The 23,656-nt window shown below is 40.2% G+C and overlaps 2 protein-coding genes across 3 annotated transcripts in view; both read right to left on the reverse strand.

The window, feature by feature from the left end:
* Positions 1-23,656, reverse strand: part of LOC103697906 (beta-1,3-galactosyltransferase 7-like) — a 42,809-nt gene that overhangs the window by 12,500 nt on the left and 6,653 nt on the right. For both annotated transcript variants that reach the window (XM_039127375.3, XM_039127376.3), the window contains exon 5: positions 10,013-10,076. In XM_039127375.3, coding sequence (XP_038983303.2) covers positions 10,013-10,076 — 64 coding nt within the window. The remainder of the gene's footprint in view (positions 1-10,012; positions 10,077-23,656) is intronic.
* On the reverse strand, positions 18,309-20,623 carry LOC149753147 (uncharacterized). Its single transcript, XM_089924293.1, has 2 exons — positions 19,402-20,623; positions 18,309-18,692 (listed from the first exon to the last, which is right to left on the reverse strand). The coding sequence occupies exons 1-2, from the start codon at positions 20,476-20,478 to the stop codon at positions 18,459-18,461; spliced, it is 1,311 nt and encodes a 436-aa protein (XP_089780419.1). The 5' UTR covers positions 20,479-20,623; the 3' UTR covers positions 18,309-18,458.

A 23,656-nucleotide genomic window follows, 5' to 3' on the forward strand; every position in this document is an offset into this window, starting at 1 on the left:
AAAGAGAAGAAGAAAGTTGAAACTCCTAGATGAGCAAATATAACAATTATAAGCTACAAAGAAGAGTTTAGAATATAGTTATCGCTTGATGAGACTTCTCTCTTCTTTGTCAAGAATGCTTCACTCTTCAAGGGTGGATGGAGCTCTTAATGTCTCTTGGAATCTGCTCACCCACTTCCTTTTGACTCTTTGAATGAAGCACTTGGATGAAGAAAGTTAGGGCTCTTATCTTTCTTGTGTAAGCCTTGATATTTTGCAAAAGTATCTGTTTTCTGATAAATAGTGTCACTTTAAATAGTTTTCCTCACCCATTGGACACTCCCCATTGGTTAGATTTCAAAAAGTAGCCGTTACTTACTGTTGGGAGGACAAAAAGTACTTCTGCAGAACTAGCCGTTATGCTTTTGCCCGTGTTGGGGTCGACCCAAACTTTTCTGGGGTCGACTCAAACCACTGTTCATCAGACTTGGGGTCGACTCAACTTTCACTGGGGTCGACCCAACTTTTACTGGGGTCGACTCATGCTACATTGGGGTCGGCCCTCTCAGAAAACACAGAACCTTATATTTCAGCCGTTTTTCACTGGGGTCGACTCAACTCTTTTTGGGTAGACTCAAGGTACAGTGGGGTCGACTCAAGTTCCATTGGGGTCGACCCTCTCAGGGATTCCAAAGACCCAGTTTTGAATGACACAGCCTTGAGGTCGACTCATGTTCAGTTGGGGTCGACTCAAGATGGGGTCGACTCAAGTTATATTGGGGTCGACCCTCTCAGGAATTCCAGAGACTTATTTTCTTGAGGCTTGAAGATGGGGTCGACTCAACTTTCACTTGGGTCGACCCAAGTATTGTTCATCCGTGCCATCTTTGCAGAAATGTGCCCGATGGTTCCTTGATGAGCCGGGGTCGACTCCACCAATCTTGGGATCGACTCATTCCACACTTTGCTGCAACTTAAGGTTAGATTCATCCATATAATCAATGAAATATACTTCAAGCAATTTTGAATATATGTCATGGTGGTGCTACATACTCTAAACAATGAAAATTACTATTGTCCCCTTAGGAGTACGTTTCACTTGAAACTTTGCCGAATTGGAATTTAGAATTCACTATCCCTTTTTTTATCGCAAATTTTATCTCATTGGTTATCATTGAAGTACATCTTGATCTCATTCTTCTAATGTACCGTGGGTGACGAACTTAGTAATGATGTATCATATTTCCTTGTAATTTTTAATTAGATATTCCCTTAATGATTGTGTTAATCATCAAAATACCACTATCATCCTCAATCTCCCCCTTTTTGATGATTACAAAATATTAAGTATGAGCCGATTGTTACTTAACTTAAAATCAGTTTTAGAAGAGCTCAAGTTGTTGAATTTCAGCTTTTCAAATTTGAGAGTGAATTCTCCCCCTTTTTCATCCAAATATTGCCATTTGAACTTTTTAATTTACTCCCCCTTTCTTTTATATTTGGTTAAAGATGAAACTTCAAAAATTTGAGATAAAGCAAGAGTTTCAGATTATGTATCGAGGTATGAAAAGTATGTGCCAAATTCTGAAATTTGATTGAGAGTTAGGACTTTAACATTTTCATTGTTACATATCGCTTCCCCTTAAGTGTATATTATCTCTATTATAATTTTCAACCTTGTTTGTCAACTTATTGCAACTTTTTTCTTTCCTTGCTTCTCCCCTTTTTTGTTATCATCAAATAGGTGCAAGGCAATAGATAAGTAGACACAGTAAATAATAAACAGTCAAGTTTCATTGATCAAAATAGAATATTATAGTACATTAATGCCAAAAATACAATGTTCTTCAATCAAAGTGCAAAGTACATGATCAACACAAAATACATATGAGAACTAGATTAATTTTAGGCACTAATCATAGTGCTAACATCAGCCTAGGGGGTATCTAATGGCTGTGATCTAGTCCTCATCCTCCTAGCATAAGTAGCGAGGGGAGGTCGAGCCTGATGGGACTGAGTCTGGCGTGGACATCGTTGAGCTGGATGACTCTGTGCCGATACCTCTGACTCAGCTGCTCGGGGCATAGATGGACCATGAGCCTCTCTCTCTCTCCGTAATGCTCCTACCTGCTCTCTGAGATCGCTAATCTCAGCAGTCATGCTATCCATCCTGCTCCACATCCCATCAGAGAGAGTCCTCACCTGAGCTGATACAAGCTCAGTCATCCTACTCCAAAACTCCTCTGTACATCCCGTAGGTGTGGATGACGAAGGTCCAGCCTCTGAAGGTGCTGTAGGATGATCCGCAGGTTCCTCAGCCTCAGGGATGGGGTCTCCAATCTCTGGTGCATCACCCTCTGGTGCATGTATCCCTGCTCCTGCACGCACCCACTACCCGTTCACCTTCTCATAACCCATGCGAATTAGGGATCGTGTAGTATAAGTGTCAGTAAATAATAGATGCCTGGAGATCTCTCCCTCTACTGATATGTCATGCTGTCGGAAGACCAGGGTAAGTATCATACCATAGGGCAAGGAGACTCTCGAATTGCATATAGCCTTTCTCATCTGTCTGATCATCATAGCTGGGAGGTTCAGGAGAATGCCCTGAATAACGTGCTCCATAATAACCAAATCTCGCTCAGATATGAGATCGAATCTCCCACTCTTCGGAACCAGTATCCGACCTATGAAGTTATGCAACAACCTCATCTCAGCTGATAGAGAGCTAGCTACTAAATTTTCTGAATAATCAAAATCCTCTCTCTCAAAAATCAGCTGTAGAGCTCTCAACTTACTTTCTGGTCTTTCTGGTGTAGCTCCTTCACAGGGAAGATGCAGCAACTCACTCAAACTTTCTTCTGAAATCCGAACCCTTACTCCTCGGATTTCAGATATAAGCCTTCCCATTCCAACTTTTAGAAAGGCATAGAACTCACGAACCAACCCTGGGTAGATCACCACATCTAGGGAGCAAAGATACTTCCATCCCTGCCTTCGGATCCAATCACCCAACCGGAACCCTTCTTGATCCAAAAATTCGGAGTGGATCCTTCTCCCCGTGGTCACAGGTCTTTCCGCATATTTTGCAAGTTGTACGGAGGGGAAGGGAGGAGGAGGAGGCTCTACACGTGTCTCACCTTGTGGAGGCACTGTAGAAGACTCTCTAGCATGTCTATCAACACGGGTTGTCTGTGAAACTCTCCCGGATCTCTTAGCAACGGCTCGCTTGGGTCCCATTCCTTCCAAGATCTTGATCTAACGGCTTGGGGAAGCTCCCTTTTACTGTTTGGAGATGATTGGAAGTGATTGGAGAGTGGAAAATAGAATTTTAAGAAGAGGACAAGATGAAACAGTGCCCTAACATAGCTCACGGGTCCCTCTTTTAAAAACAGGATCCCGCCGTTGGGTCGACCCCAGATTTTTCTTGGGTCGACTCAACGTGGGGTCGACCCCATTCTGGCTTGGGTCGGCCCCAGTTCAGAAAATTTTCTTTCTCTTCCTTTCCTTTTTTTTAAAAAAAAAAATTTCTTCCTTTCCTCCAATCCTTACAAATTCTTTATGGAACAATGATACATGGGTAAGGAATCTATAGATGACTAGTTCGACTAATGTTTCATGGGTTTTTCAAAATGGGAGGAGAGTATATCATGAGACAACTTGTTCCTTCTTATATCTACTCAATCAAAAGGGTCACATATACCTAATTCCCTCCTTAGCATGCAAAATCTATCTTCACTTAAAGGTTTTGTGAATATGTTAGCCAATTGTTTCTCGGTACACACATGCTCAATACATATATTTCCATTTTGAACATGATCTCTAATGAAATGATACCTTATTTCAATATGTTTGGCTTTAGAGTGCTGAACTGGATTCTTGGTAAGGTTAATGGCACTAGTGTTATCACACTTTATAGGAATGTTATCTAGTTTAATTCCATAGTCCTCTAGTTGTTGCTTGAGTCATAGTACTTGAGCACAGCAACTTCCGGCAGCTATATATTCGGCCTCAGCCGTTGACAATGCTACTGAATTCTGCTTTTTGCTAAACCATGATATTAAGTTATTCCCTAAAAATTGACATGTTCCACTAGTACTCTTCCTATCTAATTTGCAACCAGCAAAATCTGCATCAGAATATGCAAGTAAATCTAAATAGGAATCTCTAGAGTGCCATAAACCTATGTTTGTGGTTGCTCTCAAATATCTAAGAATTTTTTTGACAGCACTTAGATGTGACTCCTTTGGATCTGATTGGTATCTAGCATATATTCCCACACTAAACACTATGTCTGGCCTACTAGCAGTAAGGTAAAGCAAAGATCCAATTAAGCCTCTATAAAGCTTTATATCTATACTTTTTTCTTTTTCATCTTTGTCTAGCTTACTAGTGGGATTCATTGGGGTGCCTAATCCCTTGTGATTTTCATTCCCAAACTTCTTTAATATTTCCTTTGTGTATTTAGTTTGATGAATGAAGATACCTTCCTTAGTTTGCTTGATTTGTAATCCAAGAAAGAAATTTAGTTCTCCCATCATACTCATCTCGAATTCTCCTTGCATTAATTTAGCAAACTCTTTGCAAAGATTATCATTAGTGGCACCAAAAATTATGTCATCTACATATATTTGAACTACTAGCAAATTTTTGTCTTTTCTTTTGAAAAAAAGTGTTTTATCTACATTTTCCCTACTGAATTAATTATTCAGTAGAAATTTGCTTAGTCGATAATACCAAGCCCTAGGTGCTTGTTTCAATCCATATAATGCCTTATGTAATCTAAACACATGATTTGGCAATTCATGATTCTCAAAACCAGAAGGTTGCTCTACATATACTTCTTTCTTTATAAAACCGTTTAAGAAGGCACTTTTTACATCAATTTGATACAGTTTGAAATCCATGAAGCATGCAAAAGCTAGAAGTAATCTAATAGCTTCTAATCTGGCCACGGGAGCAAATGTTTCCTCAAAATCTATCCCTTCTTCTTGATTGTATCCCTTAGCTACAAGTCTAGCTTTATTTCTTATGACTACCCCATTTTTATCTAATTTATTTCTAAAGATCCATTTTGTTCCAATTACAGAGTTATGCTTTGGTGTCTCAGTTAATGTCCATACATTACTTCTTTTGAATTGATTTAATTCTTGCATAACATTTATCCAATTTATGTCTTTTTCAGCTTCTTCATAATTCTTAGGTTCTAGTTGTGAGACAAAAGCAAGATAATCATTTAAATTTCTAAGAGAGGATCGAGTTCTTACCCCTTGAGATGGATCACCAATGATTAAGTCTTTAGGATGTCCATGTGCATACCTCCATTCCTTTGGCAAGTCTTGAGATTGTGGTGGCACGCGATCATTTTCCATTTCTTGATTTGGCACGTCATCAAGATTTAATTTTTTAAAGTCAATAATTCCTACATCATCATCAAGAATATTTTCTCTCCTAGGAGACTCACTATCAGACTCATCAAAAATGATATTAATTGACTCTTCAACTACAAGAGTTCTTTTGTTGAATACTCTGTATGCCCTGCTAGATGTAGAGTATCCTAAGAAGATATCTTCATCTGACTTGGCATCAAATTTACTTAAATCCTCCTTGCCATTATTTAAAATGAAACATCTACATCCAAATACTTTAAGATATTTAGCAGTTGGTTTCTTATTCTTCCAAAGTTCATATTATAGGTCGTATTAGAACACGATTTAGAATATGGCAAGCAGTACTTATAGCTTCAGCCCAAAAGTACTTTGGAAGATTTGACTCGCACAATATTGTGCGTGCCATTTCTGCCAAGGTCCTATTTTTTCTTTCAACAACCCCATTTTGTTGAGGCGTTCTAGGTGCTGAAAATTGATGTGAGATACCATTTTCATTACAAAATTCTTCAAAGTGTTGTTTTTCAAATTCAGTTCCATGATCACTTCGAATTGCTATTAAGGTAAGCTTCTTTTCAGTTATTATATTTTTATAATATTTCACGAATGCTGAAAATGCTTCATTCTTATGTGCAAGAAATGAAACCCATGTATATCTTGAAAAATCATCTACTATAACTAGTCCATACTTCTTTCCTCCTAAACTTGCGGTTCTAGTGGGTCCAAATAGATTCATGTGTATGAGTTCAAAAGGCCTAGTGGTTGATACTATATTCTTTGATTTGAAGGATGATTTTGTTTGCTTTCCTAATGAGCATGGACCACAGATTTTGTCCTTTTCAAAGATCAATTTTGGCACATCTTTTATCAAATCCTTCTTGACTAGTTTTGATATTAAGTCCATACTAGCATGTCCTAGTCTACGATGCCAAAGCCAACTTGTTTCACTTTTTCTTTCTTCATTAGTAATTAAACATAATGCATTTTTCTTGCCTAATTCATGAAGATCTACCATGTAAATATTTCTTTGCCTTTGTCCTACAAGTACAATGCTATTATCTTTAGGATTTGTGATTATGCATACTGAGGCTTCAAATGTGACCTTAAAATCTTTATCACAAAATTGACTTATGCTAAGTAGGTTATGTTTCAAACCATTAACTAATAAGACATTTTCTATAAAGGTAGATGGAGTAATAAAAATTTTACTCTTTCCAATGATAAATCCTTTTCCATTGTCTCCATAGGTTACTACTCCACCCTTCTTAGATTCCAAGATGACAAATTGTTCTACGTCACCTGTCATGTGTCTTGAACAGCCGCTATCTAGATACCATCGTTTATCCACCTTATTAGCTGCAAGACACTCCTCATCGTCATTGGCCATATGACAGATTTGGGCCGTCTCTTGTTGATCTTTCTCTTCCGAACTTGACTCCTCACTTTCACTTCATTCAGCCATGAAGTTCTTCTTCTTAAGTTTTCTTGCCATCCACTTCAATTCCGGACAATCTATCTTGAAATGCCCGAGCTTGTTACACTCATAGCAAATTGGCGTTTCCTTTTCCTTTTCTTTGTCCTTATCCTTTTCTTTGCTTGAGCTACCTTTGAAGAAGGGCTTCCTTTTATGAAATTTCTTCTTTCCTCTCATGAACTTTCTGAATTTTCTTCCAAGCATAGCCATTTCTTCTTCATCATATTCCTCCTCATCATCAGATTCTTCTGATTCAGTTTCCTGTTTTGGAGTAGTAGACTTCAAGGCAATGGTTTTTCTTTTCTTGACCTCATCTTCTGAATTTTACCTCATGATCAACTCATGGATCATGAGTGATCCTAGAAGTTCTTCCACTTGCAATGTATTGAGGTCCTTTGCTTCTTGAATTGCTGTTACTTTGGCCTCCCAAACTCTTGGTAGAGACCTGAGAATTTTTCGCACTAAATCAGAGTTAGTATAAGACTTTCCTAAACTTTTTAGCCCATTTATGATTTCTATGAATCGAGTAAACATTTCAATTATGGACTCAGTGGACTCCATTTTAAACAACTCATACTTATGAGTTAATATATTTATTTTTGACTCCTTGACTTGATTAGTTCCTTCATGTGTGACCTCCAGTTTATCCCAAATTTCTTTTGCGGAGATGCATGTAAATATTCTATTGAATTCACTTACATCTAGTGAACAGTAAAGTACATTTATTGCTTTTGCATTTAGTTGTGCTAGTCTTCTATCACTCTCATTCCAATCCATTTCTGGTTTGGGAATGATTGTCCCCTCTATACTAATTGTGGATGTGTGTGGTCCTCTAGTTATGATATTCCACAATTCATAGTCTAGAGCTTGAATGAATATCCTCATCCTAGCTTTCCAGTATGTGTAATTTGAGCCATTAAACAGAGGAGGTCTATTTGTGGATTGCCCCTCACTCATAGAACATCCTACTTGCGTTGTCATGATCTTTGTCTCTTGATTGTGAAATCAACAAATACTATGTGAGCACCTGGCTCTGATACCACTTGTTGCCCAAGGTGACAAGCCAAGAGGGGGGGTGAATTGGTTTCTCTAAATTTTTTACGATCTTAATTGAGTCAATTGATGAGTTAGTGAAGTTAAAACAATACACAATGCAAACACACAAGAAGTATAATGGTTCGGTGCTCTTCTAAGCACCTACGTCCACTCTCCAAGCGACCCCTTGGGAATTCACTATAATTTCGCGAATTACAGTTGGATTGTTTTCCGGGCTCACAATCCAAAAACATTTACATTTTGGTTTTCCGGGATCACCAAAAACCTATGTTGGTTTTACGGGCTCACCAACGAACCTTCACAATTGGTTTTACGGGTTCACCAATAAACTACACCGTTGGTTTTACGGGCTCACCAACAAACCTTTACAAGGTGATTAAAGAGAAGAAAGTTGAAACTCCTAGATGAGCAAATATAACAATTATAAGCTACAAAGAAGAGTTTAGAATATAGTTATCGCTTGATGAGACTTCTCTCTTCTTTGTCAAGAATGCTTCACTCTTCAAGGGTGGATGGAGCTCTTAATGTCTCTTGGAATCTGCTCACCCACTTTCTTTTGACTCTTTGAATGAAGCACTTGGATGAAGAAAATTAGGGCTCTTATCTTTCTTGTGTAAGCCTTGATATTTTGCAAAAGTATCTGTTTTCTGATTAATAGTGTCACTTTAAATAGTTTTCCTCACCCATTGGACACCCCCCATTGGTTAGATCTCAAAAACTAGCCGTTACTTACTGTTGGGAGGACAAAAAGTACTTCTGCAGAACTAGCCGTTATGCTTCTGCCCGTGCTGGGGTCGACCCAAACTTTTCTGGGGTTGACTCAAACCACTGTTCATCAGACTTGGGGTCGACTCAACTTTCACTGGGGTCGACCCAACTTTTACTGGGGTCGACTCATGCTACATTGGGGTCGGCCCTCTCAGAAAACACAGAACCTTATATTTCAGCCGTTTTTCACTAGGGTCGACTCAACTCTTTTTGGGTCGACTCAAGGTACAGTGGGGTCGACTCAAGTTCCATTGGGGTCGACCCTCTCAGGGATTCTAGAGATCCAGTTTTGAATGATACAGCCTTGGGATCGACTCATGTTCAGTTGGGGTCGACTCAAGGTGGGGTCGACTCAAGTTATATTGGCGTCGACCCTCTCAGGGATTTCAGAGACTTGTTTTCTTGAGGCTTGAAGATAGGGTCGACTCAACTTTCACTTGGGTCGACCCAAGTACTGTTCATCCATGCCATCTTTGCAGAAATGTGCCCGATGGTTTCTTGATGTGTCGGGGTCGACTCATTCCACACTTTGCTGCAACTTAAGATTAGATTCATTCATATAATCAATGAAATATACTTCAAGCAATTTTGAATATATGTCATGGTGGTGCTACATACTCTAAACAATGAAAATTACTATTGTCCCCTTAGGAGTACGTTTCACTTGAAACTTTGCCGAATTAGAATTTAGAATTCACTATCCCTTTTTTTTATCGCAAATTTTATCTCATTGGTTATCATTGAAGTACATCTTGATCTCATTCTTCTAATGTACCGTGGGTGACGAACTTAGTAATGATGTATCATATTTCCTTGTAATTTTTAATTAGATATTTCCTTAATGATTGTGTTAATCATCAAAATACCACTATCATCCTCAGTGATCCTTGAACTTGGATACACCAACAATGCCTACTTTGTTCTTATCCCCAAACATGAGAAAGTTGCTGCCCCCACGAGTTCATACCTGTCATACTCATCCATGGCATCCTCAAAATTTTCACAAAGTTCCTTTTAAACCACCTGGCAGTAGTCATTGATGAGCATGTTGATTTGTGCACCGACTGCTTCATTAAAGGGCAATACATATTCGACTCCTTCCTATGCGCTCATGAGGAAGTTGCTGCCCTCACAAACGTTGTTCTCCCATATGCCACATATACATCTTATGACTAGCTAAACATTACGGAAATGACATCAGTACTTTTTTCAGAGTTTCATCAATTATATTGACAGCATTGTGAACCTAAACATGCTTCAAAATTAGAATATACAGTTCAATATCAACTTTATTTGTTTGTTTAATGATGCAGAAACTTTAAACCTCAAGTCCTACTCTATGGAATACCTGTGACCAATCATGAATCGGATAACAATTCCCTTCTCACGTTCTAGCTGTTGAAGCTTCTCACCTAATTGAATAGAAAAGTAATGCATTATTTGTTGTATGTCACATTTAAAAAACAAGATAGGTTATTCCCTTAAACAAAAATGATGAAAGAGATAAAAAGGAAAAGAAAAGAGATAGTCAATGTAGAAAAATAATAACAACAAAAAACATGCAGTCCGCTATGCTTCCTTTTTGCCTCCTTTCTGTTTTTATTAATTACTCTTTTCAAGTTTATGGAATTTGGGAGGGTTACTCTCCAGTTACATAACCTTAAATTCCTTAAACCACAACCAGCATTCTAGATTTCATCTCAAGACTCCTCTTTTGTTTAAAGTTGAACGAGGTTCTCAAACTTCAATGGATTTACCATGATTGATAATGCTGAACCCGCTTGATTAGATGGGTAACACTTGTTTCCTGAGAGAAGATGGGTAAGACTTGTTAGGTATGATTACACTTACCTTCCAGGCCATTTATGAAAACATGAAGACTGTCTGTAGCACTAAAAATGCGCAAAATGAGGGTCCACCGAACAGGACCACCCTTCAAACAGTTCTTGCATTCATAGCTTCCATTACAACAGTAAGAATGGAATTTGGTATAAAGATACCATATTGGCAGCATCTTATCCATTATTGTTGCCCAGATAGACAACCCAAGAGGGGGGGGTGAATTGGGTTTTTAAATTAACTTAGCTAATTAAAACTTTGTGGATGATTAACTAAATACTATAGCCAGTTATTTAATTAAAGCTAAGTGCTGTGAGTAATGTGTGGGGAAGAAGATGAGAGACAATGCACTACAAACACAAAGTTTTATAGTGGTTCGGAGCTAACCCTTGCTCCTACGTCCACTCCCCAAGTCTCACTTGGGAATTTCACTATAACCCCCTTGGATTACAGCCGGTTGTTTTGCAAGCTCACAACCGAACTTGTTGTTTTACGAGCTCACAACGAACTCGGTCGGTTTTTCCAGGCTCACCGACTAGAACCAACCCCGATTGTTTTTCCGGGCTCACAATCAAACCCTTACACTCGTTGGTTTTAAACCGGCTCACCAACCAACCTTAATCCCCTTGATTCAATCCCCCGATTGAATCAAGTAAATACACGAGATAGAAGAAAACAGAAAATAGCTTCTCAAAAAGCAGATTTAAAACAATATAATCGTAAAGGAGTTAGAAGCCCTCAAACGCTTTTAAGATGGTGAAGAGGTGTGGCTTCTGGAACTCCGGTCTCCTCTTGAAAGAGTGATCGACTTGAAAGCAGGAGGAGGAAGCTTTGAATGCTGGGAAGATGTTGGTGGAGCAGTAAATGCAGATCTTCCCTTTTTCTCGTTGAAGAGCACTTAGAGAGCTTGAAGACTTGAATGCTAGGAGTGGAATGTGTGTTCTCTGCCTTGCTACAGTCTTCTGTGGCTATTTAAGCCAACCCCCACGGAAACTAGCCGTTACTCTGCTTTTTCTGGCCGTTCTGCACACTCTGCGCAGCCTGACAATGTGACCGTTGGTGGGTTGGAGTCGACTCGCGCGATCAGGAGTCGACTCGGCTGTAGCAGGAGTCGACTCGAGCTTTTCCGGAGTCGACTCGGCAACTGTTCCCAGTTTGAATTAAAGTTGCCGTCTTGACTGGGAGTCGACTCGTCTTGACCCGGAGTCGACTCGCCAACTTCTGGCGCTGACCTGGCAATTTTGGAGTCGGCTCATCCTCTGTAGTCCGTGGATCCAAATTTGAATTTTGTCCACTCGAGTCGACTCGACTGTCCTGGGAGTCGACTCGAATCTCAGAGCCCGAACTCCCGATTCTCTGTCTTTTGGCTCATCCAGTCTTGGAGTCGACTCGAACTTCCTTGGAGTCGACTCGGCTCTCAGTTTCCGAAAGTTGGTCTTCTGCCTTTTGACGTGAAGCTTGTCTTGGAGTCGACTCGAGCTGTCTGGGAGTCGACTCGAATCTCAGAGGCAGTAACATGGTCTTCTGTCTGTCGATGGTCGCACAGTCTCGGAGTCGACTCGCGTACTGCGGGAGTCGACTCGAATCTCAGAGTCCATAAAACGCTCTCTGACTTTTTCTTTGTGTACCGCTGGGAGTCGACTCGCGTTCCACTGGAGTCGACTCGAATCTCAGAGTCCATAAAACGCTCTCTGACTTTTTCTTTGTGTACCGCTGGGAGTCGACTCGCGTTCCACTGGAGTCGACTCGAATCTCAGAGTCCATAAAACGCTCTCTGACTTTTTGTCTGTTTTCAGTCGGAGTCGACTCGTACTGATCAGGAGTCGACTCGAGCTCGTGCCAGTGACCTTGATACGCTTGGAGTCGACTCGTGAAACTCGGGAGTCGACTCGTATCTCAGACATTGGTTCATGCAGACTTCTTAACTTATCCAAAATGCTATGAACCAAGTCTAGAGACACTTGGACAGGATTTTCACTGAAACACTCAATTGAATTCATTAGTAATCACAAGATATACTCCAATGCTTTGAGCTCATCAAAATCAAACGGGGTTTTAATCGATCACTCCACAATCTCCCCCTTTTTGATGATGACAAAACTTTGAGTATATGTAAAATGAGTTGCTCAGTAAATAATGAAATAAACTCCATAAATGAATTCAAATGTCTGATAATTTAATTTATCCAAGTTTGAAAGGAGTGAAATATTAAATTTCGGAGTTAAAGTTCCCCCTTTCATTTGGAATTATATAAGCCTTCATATTCTGCAATCAATTGTTTGGCTTATATGACATTAATGATTTAGCTTGATTAAAATTCAGATTCTCCCCCTCAACATATGCATTCAACTATGTTTTGATTTTCTGAATTTCCTTTTAATGCTTTGAAATTTTTGAACTAAAATTTTTGTTTTTAGAGGAAAAATCTGTCAATTTGTTCTTGAGTAGGATTCAGCTAATCTCCGAATATCCCTTAAATAGATTCTGGAGATTACTCCATTAGGAGCCCCAAAAGAGAGATAATGAGCCTCGAAGTACCGAATCCACTTAGAACAAATTTATGTGTGTTTTTAAGAGTTTATCGTTTTATTTATTTCCATTGATTTCTTTTACATATTTTTTTAATATTTCTCCCCTTTTACATATTTTATACTTACACATTTCTCCCCCTTTTTGTCATCATACCAAAAAGGAGGTAATCACACACAATCAATGGCACACATGGCACAGTCAATCATCAAATGGCACAGAAATGAAGATAAGATGTCTACTCATTGTATTGATATGAAGGTGAATACATTTGAGCATACAATAGGTAAAGCAAGAACAATACAAAAGAAGACAAAACACAACTCAAAATCATCTATGACCTCCTCGAGGATGTGGCTCCCCCTCTCGAGGATACATCTCCTCCTCTGGAGGATGTGGCTCCCCCTCTCGAGGATACATCTCCTCCTCTGGAGGATGTAGCTCCTCCTCTCGAGGATGTGACTCCTCTCAATCGGCTCTGCTCCATGAGGAGGGCGACTGCCTCTGTAACATGGCCCAGCTGCGTGATAATAGACGTGGTGGCTCTGCTATGTGTAGTGGAGAGCTCAGTCACCGACGTCTGAAGCCCAGTTACCGAGGTCTGAAGTGCGTCCAGCTTGTCGATGAGCACATTCGACAAGCGCTCGGCCCCCTCGGTGGTGGTGTGCATGTCACGGCGGATGTCATCCCGCATCCTCCTCGTGGTGCTCGTGACCTCGCTCATGCTGTGGAACTGGGCCTGCACCAGGGTCCTAATGTTGTAGATCTCCTGCCGCACCTCAGCCGTCATGTCTGTCACGGCTGTCAAGGATGGGACCAATGCTGAGGATGGAGTGGGTGCAGGAGTGGGAGCTGGCACGGAACCTCGGAGCTCCCGGAGCAGCTCGTCCCTCAAATCTCGGACGATCTCCTGCCGCAGCTCCCGGAGCTGCTCTGGATCAATACGGACCTCCATAGATGGTGGAGCTGAGGAGGAAGGTCCGGCAGAGGTGGTAGGAGCAGGAGGAGTGGATGGAAGGTCTGGATGGTCTGGGGACTCTGGGTAGTCAGAATCTGGCTCAGGACTGGGTGATGGTCTGGTGGTCTGAGCGGTGAGAGTGGACTTCCTAACCCAGATCCCTTCTCTCTTCCGAAATCCCATCCTGTGCATGGTCCCCGTACCCAAGCGATCAGTCCATCGCAAGGCACGAGAGGGTTCCTTCTCAGGAATGGAAATTTCGTACTGCCTAAAGAGAAGAGTGAATAACATTCCGTATGGGAGGGAGAGCCTAGGTCTATCCAGGGGCTCACACATATACCTATAAATGAGCTTGGGGAAGTTGACCGGGGTGTCCTGAAGAATGTAAGACATAATAGCTAGGTCCCTCTCATTCACAAAATCAAATCTCCCTGTCTTAGGGAAGATGGACCTGGACAAAATGCTCAAAAGGATTCTCACTTCAATAGGAAGTGAGCTAGCAGATACCTCATCTAGGGGAGACTGAGGTGGATGCCCTAAGACGATCGTAAGGGCCTCAAATCTATCCTCAGGATGTGCAGGAGCCACCCCTACTAATAGAAGGTGGAGGATATGGGCAATGAGGTCCTCTGTGACACGCAATGGGACACCTAATACCGTGCCCTCAATACCTCCATCTCCCCGATGGACGGTACTGTAGAACTCTTGAACTAGGCCAGGATAGGTGGGAAGGTCCAAGGTGAGGAAGTACTCTAGACCCTGGGCTCTAAGCCTATCGCCTATGGTGAATCCTTCCCGGGAGAGATAGTCGAAAGTGACATACCTCCCGGAGGTGACGGCCTTCCCGGCCAACGGCCTAACATGAACCACCCTAGGCGGGGAACGATCCGGAGGAGGTTGCCTCGCGGGATCGTGCCGCGCCTTGGAGCGCCGCTCGGGACCGGCCACGGGACGGGACCTCTTTCTAACAACTCCCTTGCGAGGCATCTTGACCTAAACGAGATGAAAACCTAGAGAACGAAGAAGGATCGATAGAGGAAGCTCGGGACTGACCTGAAAAGACCTAGGAACGGACGGAAACTCAATGTCCGGCGAAGAATCGACGGAAAAAGGGCTTGGAGACGATCGAGGATGACCTAGGAGTCGGCTCTAGGGCTTTGTGAACAGTGGCGGCTTGAGAAAAAGTGTTTGCGAAACGACAAACCTAGGGTTAAAAAGTCGGATCCCGACTGCGAGTCGACTCCCCTGAGTCGCGAGTCGACTCGACCTCGAGTCGACTCCAGAAAATGCGCGAGTCGACTCTCCTTATGCGCCTGTAGACTTCGAGTCGACTCCCGACAATGTGCGAGTCGACTCCCCCTCAGCTGCCAACTTTGCGAGTCGACTCCCCCAAATGCGCGAGTCGACTCCCCCTTAAGAGCCGGCTCTGAAACTTACTCGAGTCGTTTCTAACCTTGGCACGCACTTAAAAATCATGCTATAACCGTGCCAAATGAGGGAAAATCACCTAGTTGGGATCTGATTTGATGATCATTGAATAGAAACTCTATTTTAACCTCATTTTAACCATCAAAATCAATTAATCTAGTGGAAACTCCCACTAGGATGGGTCAATCACTCCTAATCCCCTCCTAAGTACACTGAACCTCTCTTCACTTAGGGGTTTTGTGAAAATATCTGCTAATTGATTATCAGTACAAACAAATTGGAGAGTCACATCACCATTCAATACATGATCTCTTATGAAGTGATGTCTTATCTCAATGTGTTTAGTTCTTGAGTGTTGAATTGGATTTTTAGTTAGGTTTATGGCACTTGTATTATCACAATTAATGGGGATTTTATCTTGTTTAATGCCATAATCTTCTAATTGTTGTTTAATCCACAAGATTTGAGCACAACAACTCCCGGCTGCAACATATTCAGCTTCTGCAGTGGATAATGCAACCGAGTTTTGTTTCTTGCTAAACCATGAGATTAGGTTTTCTCCTAGAAATTGACAAGACCCGCTGGTACTTTTTCTATCAAGCTTACATCCAGCGAAGTCTGAATCTGTGTACCCTATTAAGTTTAGGCTAGATTCTTTAGAGTACCACAGCCCCATGTTCTTAGTTCCTATTAAGTATTTAAAGATTCTCTTAACTGCAGCTAGGTGTGATTCTTTAGGATTAGCCTGATATCTAGCACACATGCACACACTAAACATAATATCAGGCCTACTTGCAGTAAGATACAGTAAAGAACCTATCATACCTCTATAAAGTTTTTGATCTACAGATTTACCTGATTCATCTTGGTCTAACTTACATGATGAGCTCATGGGGGTGCTGATTGACTTGTTTCCCTCCATATCAAACTTCTTGAGCATCTCCTTGATATATCTGGCTTGATTGATGAAGATGCCTCCTTCAGATTGTTTGATTTGAAGCCCGAGGAAGTAGTTCAGCTCTCCCATCATGCTCATCTCAAACTCACTCTGCATCAAATCAGCAAATTCCTCGCAGAGGCGATTGTTAGTAGCACCGAAAATGATATCATCAACATAAATCTGTACTAATAACATATCCTTATTTTTCTTTTTCAGAAATAATGTTGTATCTACATTTTCCCTAGAGAATTCATGTTCTAATAGAAATTTACTAAGTCTCTCATACCATGCTCTAGGTGCTTGTTTTAGTCCATAAAGTGCTTTGTTCAGTTTATACACATGATTGGGGTATTGATGATTTTCAAAACCAGGAGGTTGTTCCACATATACCTCCTCATTAATAAACCCATTTAGAAAAGCACTTTTTACATCCATTTGATATAGCTTGAAGTCCTTAGAGCATGCATATGCTAATAATAGTCTAATAGCCTCAAGTCTAGCTACGGGAGCAAAGGTTTCATCAAAGTCTATACCTTCTTCTTGATTATAACCCTTTGCTACTAGTCTAGCCTTATTCCTTATAACAATTCCATTTTCATCTAGCTTATTTTTATATATCCATTTTGTACCTATAATTGGATATTCAGAAGGTCTCTCTACTAGATCCCACACTTTGTTTCTAGTAAATTGGTTTAGTTCTTCTTGCATTGCATTTATCCAATTTACATCATTTTCGGCTTCTTCTATATGTTTGGGCTCAAAGTGTGAAACAAAAGCTAGATGGTTATTCAAATTTCTAAGGGATGCTCTGGTCCTAACGGGTTGGGATGGATCATCTAGAATTAGTTCCTTAGGATGCCCATGAGCATACCTCCAAGCTTTAGTTAGCCCATGATCCACTATAGGCTCTTGGTTTGATGATTCTCCTTCAATCAACTTTTGATTATCATCTTGTAATCCCATCTCATCTATCTTTTCTTCAAGTATTTCAATATCATCATCAAAATTAACCTTCTTACTAGATGAGATGTCACTAGAGTCATCAAAAACAACATGTATAGATTCTTCTATAACTAGGGTTCTTTTATTAAAGATTCTATAGGCTTTACTAGTTGTAGAATAACCTAGGAATATTCCTTCATCAGATTTTGGATCAAATTTCTCTAGATTATCTTTCCCATTATTATGTACAAAACACCTACATCCGAAAACATGAAAATAGTTAACCTTTGGTTTTCTGTTTTTCCACAGTTCATATGGTGTTTTCTTTATGATGGGTCTTAATAGAACTCTATTTAATACATGGCAAGAAGTATTAATGGCTTCTCCCCAAAAGTACTTAGGGAGGTTACTTTCACATAACATCGTTCTAGCCATTTCCTCTAGGGTTCTATTTTTCCTTTCCACAACTCCATTTTGTTGTGGTGTCCTAGGTGCTGAGAAATTATGGGTTATCCCCTTTTTACTACAAAATTCATCAAATAATTGATTTTCGAATTCGGTACCATGGTCACTTCTAATAGCTATAACTGAGGACTCTCTAGCATTTGTTACTTCCTTATGGAACTTCTTAAACATAGAAAATGCTTGATCCTTATGCGCTAGAAACATGACCCATGTGTACCTAGAGTAATCATCTACTAATAACTAGACCATATTTATTTCCACCTAGGCTTGTTGTTCTAGTTGGACCAAATAGGTCCATGTGTAGTAATTCTAGAGGCCTAGAAGTAGAGACACATTTTATGGATTTAAAAGAGTTTCTAGATTGTTTGCCAAATTGACATGCTTCACATATTTTGTTCTTTTCAAATTTTAATTTTGGCAAACCTATCACGGAGTCTCTTTTAACTAGTTTAGTTATTGTGTCCATGCTTGCATGACCTAACTTACGGTGCCATAACCAACTAGCATCATTTTCTTTAGTTTCATTAACAACTAAACATTGGTTATGTTTTGTAAGGTCTTCTAGATCTACCACATATACATTTCCACGTCTCATCCCTTTAAAAACTAAACTATTATCATTAGGATTTGTTATAATACATAGTGATGGTTTAAACATAACATCATATCCTTTATCACATAATTGACTAATGCTTAACAAGTTATGCTTAAGCCATCAACATATCTAACATTATCTATAAAGGTAGAAGGGGTGATTTGAACTTTACCAATACCAATGATGTGACCTTGGTTGTTGTCTCCAAAAGTCACAGCACCTCCCTTCTTAGCTTCAAGGGTGAAAAATTGATCTTTATCACCCGTCATGTGCCTTGAACAGCCACTATCCAAATACCAGCAGTTTTTGTTGACCTTGGCTGCAAGACACGCCTACACAAGCAAATCATGTCATCTTAGGTACCCAAGTTTTCTTGGGTCCTTCATGGTTAGTCAAGTTGGTTCCTTTTGGAACCCATACCCTTTTATTTTTTCTTTTAGTTTTACTTTTTCTAAAATTACATGCATTTGCTTTATGTCCTACTATTCCACAACAAAAGCAAGTTATTTTCTTAATTTTAGTTTCCCCAGCTTTAACAAAGAAGTTACTAAGAAGTTTTTGCTTATTCCTTGGTTTATACCCTAAACCCGCTTTATTAAATACGGCTCGTTGATTATTAAGTATCATGTTTAACTTTTCAGAACTATATGTGAATTTTTCAACTAAGGGTTTGTATTTGTTTAGTTCTTTAGTTAATGTCTGATTTTCGGTTTTTAGATCATTTAGCTCTTTAGTTAGATCCTTGTTTAAGACTTGTTTATGGTTTTTGAGATCTGAAAATTCCTTTGTTAGTTTCTCAATATCTTTCGTTAAGGTGTTAGTCTTCTTAATTAGGAGTTGGTTGCTTGTCTTAAGTTCTAGATTTTCTTTGGTGAGATTATCTTTATCCTTAATTAATGAATCATGCTTATGAATATAACTTTGGTTAGTTACTTTTAGTTCTCTGTTTTTAACATTTATATTCTTATACTCAATCATTAATTCATTGAACGCATCATAAAGTTCATCAAATGTAAAATCAAAATGCGTATCGGAAATTACCTCATTTTCGTTGGCCATGAAACAGAAATTGGCCTTCTCTTCTTGTTCTTCATCCGATGATGAAGATGATGCGTCGGAGTCCGATAGGGTGGTGACAAGTGCCTTCTTCTTCTTGTACTTACTCCCCTTCTTCAGTAAGGGGCACTCTGCTCTTATGTGTCCCGGCTTCTTGCACTCGTAACACCCAATCCCCTCATTTTCCCTTTCCTTACCTTTGTCTCTGCGGTAGGAATTTGAGGGACCTCTCCTTTGATGATACGTCTTCTTGTGGTTGATAAACTTCTTGAACTTGCGCACAAGAAGTGCCTCACCACCATCTTCCTCATCTTCTTCCTCTTCACTGCTACTGCTGCAAGACAGGTCCTTGTTAGAAGAAGTAGATTTTAAAGCTATTACCTTTTTCTTATGGGAGGACTCTTCCTCGTTGTGTTGTTTCATGGTAAGCTCATGCGTCATCAGGGATCCAAGGAGCTCTTCAAGTTGAAGCTTGTTCAAGTCTTTAGCTTCTTGGATCGCCGTCACCTTGGCTTCCCACGACCTTGGTAGACACCGAAGGATTTTCCTGACAAGTTCACTGTTAGTATAGTTCTTGCCAAGGCTTTTTAGGCTATCAGTAAACCTAGTGAACATGCTTGTGATTGTTTCATTTGAATCCATTTTAAATAGTTCATATTTATGAACCAAGATGTTTATTTTGGATTCCTTGACTTGATTCGTGCCCTCATGGGTCACTTCAAGTCTGTCCCAAATTTCTTTTGCAGAATTACAAGTTGAAACTCTATTGAATTCATTACGGTCTAAGGCACAATAAAACACATTCATTGCTTTAGAGTTTAGTTGTGCCTTCCTCATGTCATGTTCATCCCAATCCGTTTCTAGTTTGGGTACCTTAACACCCTCTACATATGTGGATGGGATGTATGGGCCATTCACTACAATGGTCCACATCTCATAGTCTTGGGCTTGGATGAATATTCTCATCCTAGCCTTCCAGTATGAGTAGTCGGATCCATTGAAGAAAGGAGGTCTTTGGGTGGACTGACCCTCAATGTGAGAAGATCCAAATGGGGTTGTCATTTTGATCTTTTAACTCTTGAGTGGAAGAGTTTTTGGCTCTGATACCACTTGTTGCCCAGATAGACAACCCAAGAGGGGGGGTGAATTGGGTTTTTAAATTAACTTAGCTAATTAAAACTTTGTGGATGATTAACTAAATACTATAGCCAGTTATTTAATTAAAGCTAAGTGCTGTGAGTAATGTGTGGGGAAGAAGATGAGAGACAATGCACTACAAACACAAAGTTTTATAGTGGTTCGGAGCTAACCCTTGCTCCTACGTCCACTCCCCAAGTCTCACTTGGGAATTTCACTATAACCCCCTTGGATTACAGCCGGTTGTTTTGCAAGCTCACAACCGAACTTGTTGTTTTACGAGCTCACAACGAACTCGGTCGGTTTTTCCAGGCTCACCGACTAGAACCAACCCCGATTGTTTTCCCGGGCTCACAATCAAACCCTTACACTCGTTGGTTTTAAACCGGCTCACCAACCAACCTTAATCCCCTTGATTCAATCCCCCGATTGAATCAAGTAAATACACGAGATAGAAGAAAACAGAAAATAGCTTCTCAAAAAGCAGATTTAAAATAATATAATCGTAAAGGAGTTAGAAGCCCTCAAACGCTTTTAAGATGGTGAAGAGGTGTGGCTTCTGGAACTCCGGTCTCCTCTTGAAAGAGTGATCGACTTGAAAGCAGGAGGAGGAAGCTTTGAATGCTGGGAAGATGTTGGTGGAGCAGTAAATGCAGATCTTCCCTTTTTCTCGTTGAAGAGCACTTAGAGAGCTTGAAGACTTGAATGCTAGGAGTGGAATGTGTGTTCTCTGCCTTGCTACAGTCTTCTGTGGCTATTTAAGCCAACCCCCACGGAAACTAGCCGTTACTCTGCTTTTTCTGGCCGTTCTGCACACTCTGCGCAGCCTGACAATGTGACCGTTGGTGGGTTGGAGTCGACTCGCGCGATCAGGAGTCGACTCGGCTGTAGCAGGAGTCGACTCGAGCTTTTCCGGAGTCGACTCGGCAACTGTTCCCAGTTTGAATTAAAGTTGCCGTCTTGACTGGGAGTCGACTCGTCTTGACCCGGAGTCGACTCGCCAACTTCTGGCGCTGATCTGGCAATTTTGGAGTCGGCTCATCCTCTGTAGTCCGTGGATCCAAATTTGAATTTTGTCCACTCGAGTCGACTCGACTGTCCTGGGAGTCGACTCGAATCTCAGAGCCCGAACTCCCGATTCTCTGTCTTTTGGCTCATCCAGTCTTGGAGTCGACTCGAACTTCCTTGGAGTCGACTCGGCTCTCAGTTTCCGAAAGTTGGTCTTCTGCCTTTTGACGTGAAGCTTGTCTTGGAGTCGACTCGAGCTGTCTGGGAGTCGACTCGAATCTCAGAGGCAGTAACATGGTCTTCTGTCTGTCGATGGTCGCACAGTCTCGGAGTCGACTCGCGTACTGCGGGAGTCGACTCGAATCTCAGAGTCCATAAAACGCTCTCTGACTTTTTTTTTGTGTACCGCTGGGAGTCGACTCGCGTTCCACTGGAGTCGACTCGAATCTCAGAGTCCATAAAACGCTCTCTGACTTTTTCTTTGTGTACCGCTGGGAGTCGACTCGCGTTCCACTGGAGTCGACTCGAATCTCAGAGTCCATAAAACGCTCTCTGACTTTTTGTCTGTTTTCAGTCGGAGTCGACTCGTACTGATCAGGAGTCGACTCGAGCTCGTGCCAGTGACCTTGATACGCTTGGAGTCGACTCGTGAAACTCGGAAGTCGACTCGTATCTCAGACATTGGTTCATGCAGACTTCTTAACTTATCCAAAATGCTATGAACCAAGTCTAGAGACACTTGGACAGGATTTTCACTGAAACACTCAATTGAATTCATTAGTAATCACAAGATATACTCCAATGCTTTGAGCTCATCAAAATCAAACGGGGTTTTAATCGATCACTCCACAATTATAAAGAACCCATGATGAAAATAATTTTTATAGATAATTTACTCATGATAATATATATAGTATGAATTATTATCTCCCTTTAGAATATGAAATTGTATACACTTAGAGGAGCCCAAATGTGCAGGGAGATAAATCAATTGGATACAAGTCCAATATTATATCCGGATTACTTTTATTACCACCCAATATTGCTATAAACATAGTTAGGTGTTACATGAAATTTTACCATGTCCAAAATAAATGCAATTATGTAAACGACTTGAATTTATATTATTGTTACTATCTAAATGGAGTAGTTAATGATGCAAGAACCAAAGATAAACTCATCATGCCTGAATCATTTGCCAGGGCTGCATACATACAATATCATAACATGAACACTCAGCACATACTGACATAGACGCATGATCACAAAAAGACTGCACATATTAGTTTAATTATCTTATTGCTGAATTTGGGGATGCAGGTTAATTGCTCTTAATGCTGACTCGGATATAACACACATAAATTTTATGAGAATTTAATATGCTTCAGAACATAAGTCGCTGGTCCAACCAAATTTCACACACAAGTAGAATAATTTTTACAGAAGAGGGCAAACTCACAATCAGAATAAGTTATCAGGCTAACTTGTGGATGAGGCAGAAGAATTACCTTGTGCAGTCAAATTTTCTTAGTAAGTGAGGAAATTTTGAATAGTAAATCTAATAATTATGATAACATACTGTATATCTAGTTACTCATTTCATGATCCTATCTCTGAATAGAAACATTTTGCCCAAAGTTTAGTACGCAATGGATCTCTATGGCAGCATATGACCACATTAATTAATAAGACATGATGTCAGTCTTTGGCCATGCTATGTATAAGCATATGCAGGTTTAAACTAGACTTCTATATGATGGAATATTATACCTCTCTAATTTACAGTCTGCCACTATTTCTATCTTTCTTACTTTCTAAATATCTATTCAAATTTTGAGAAGATAAAAGAAGAAGAAGAAGAAGAAGAAGAAGACAAACATTGATCCATGAAATCCAGTCTGATCCTGACTATGAATTAAGACATCATCCTGATCCAAACAAATTGTTCCATTAACTTATGAAACAACAATACACACACACACACACACATATATATACATAGGTAGGTAGATTATGAAAGTATCTATTAATTTGATAAAAGATTTAAATATTCTTCACTTTCGTTAAAAATATAAAAGGAACATAATATACCAAG

This window comes from Phoenix dactylifera, chromosome 7 (assembly GCF_051530095.1).
Source record: "Phoenix dactylifera cultivar Ajwa chromosome 7, Ajwa_hap1_PhDact_Kaust_v1.1, whole genome shotgun sequence".
Lineage (NCBI taxonomy): Eukaryota > Viridiplantae > Streptophyta > Magnoliopsida > Arecales > Arecaceae > Phoenix > Phoenix dactylifera.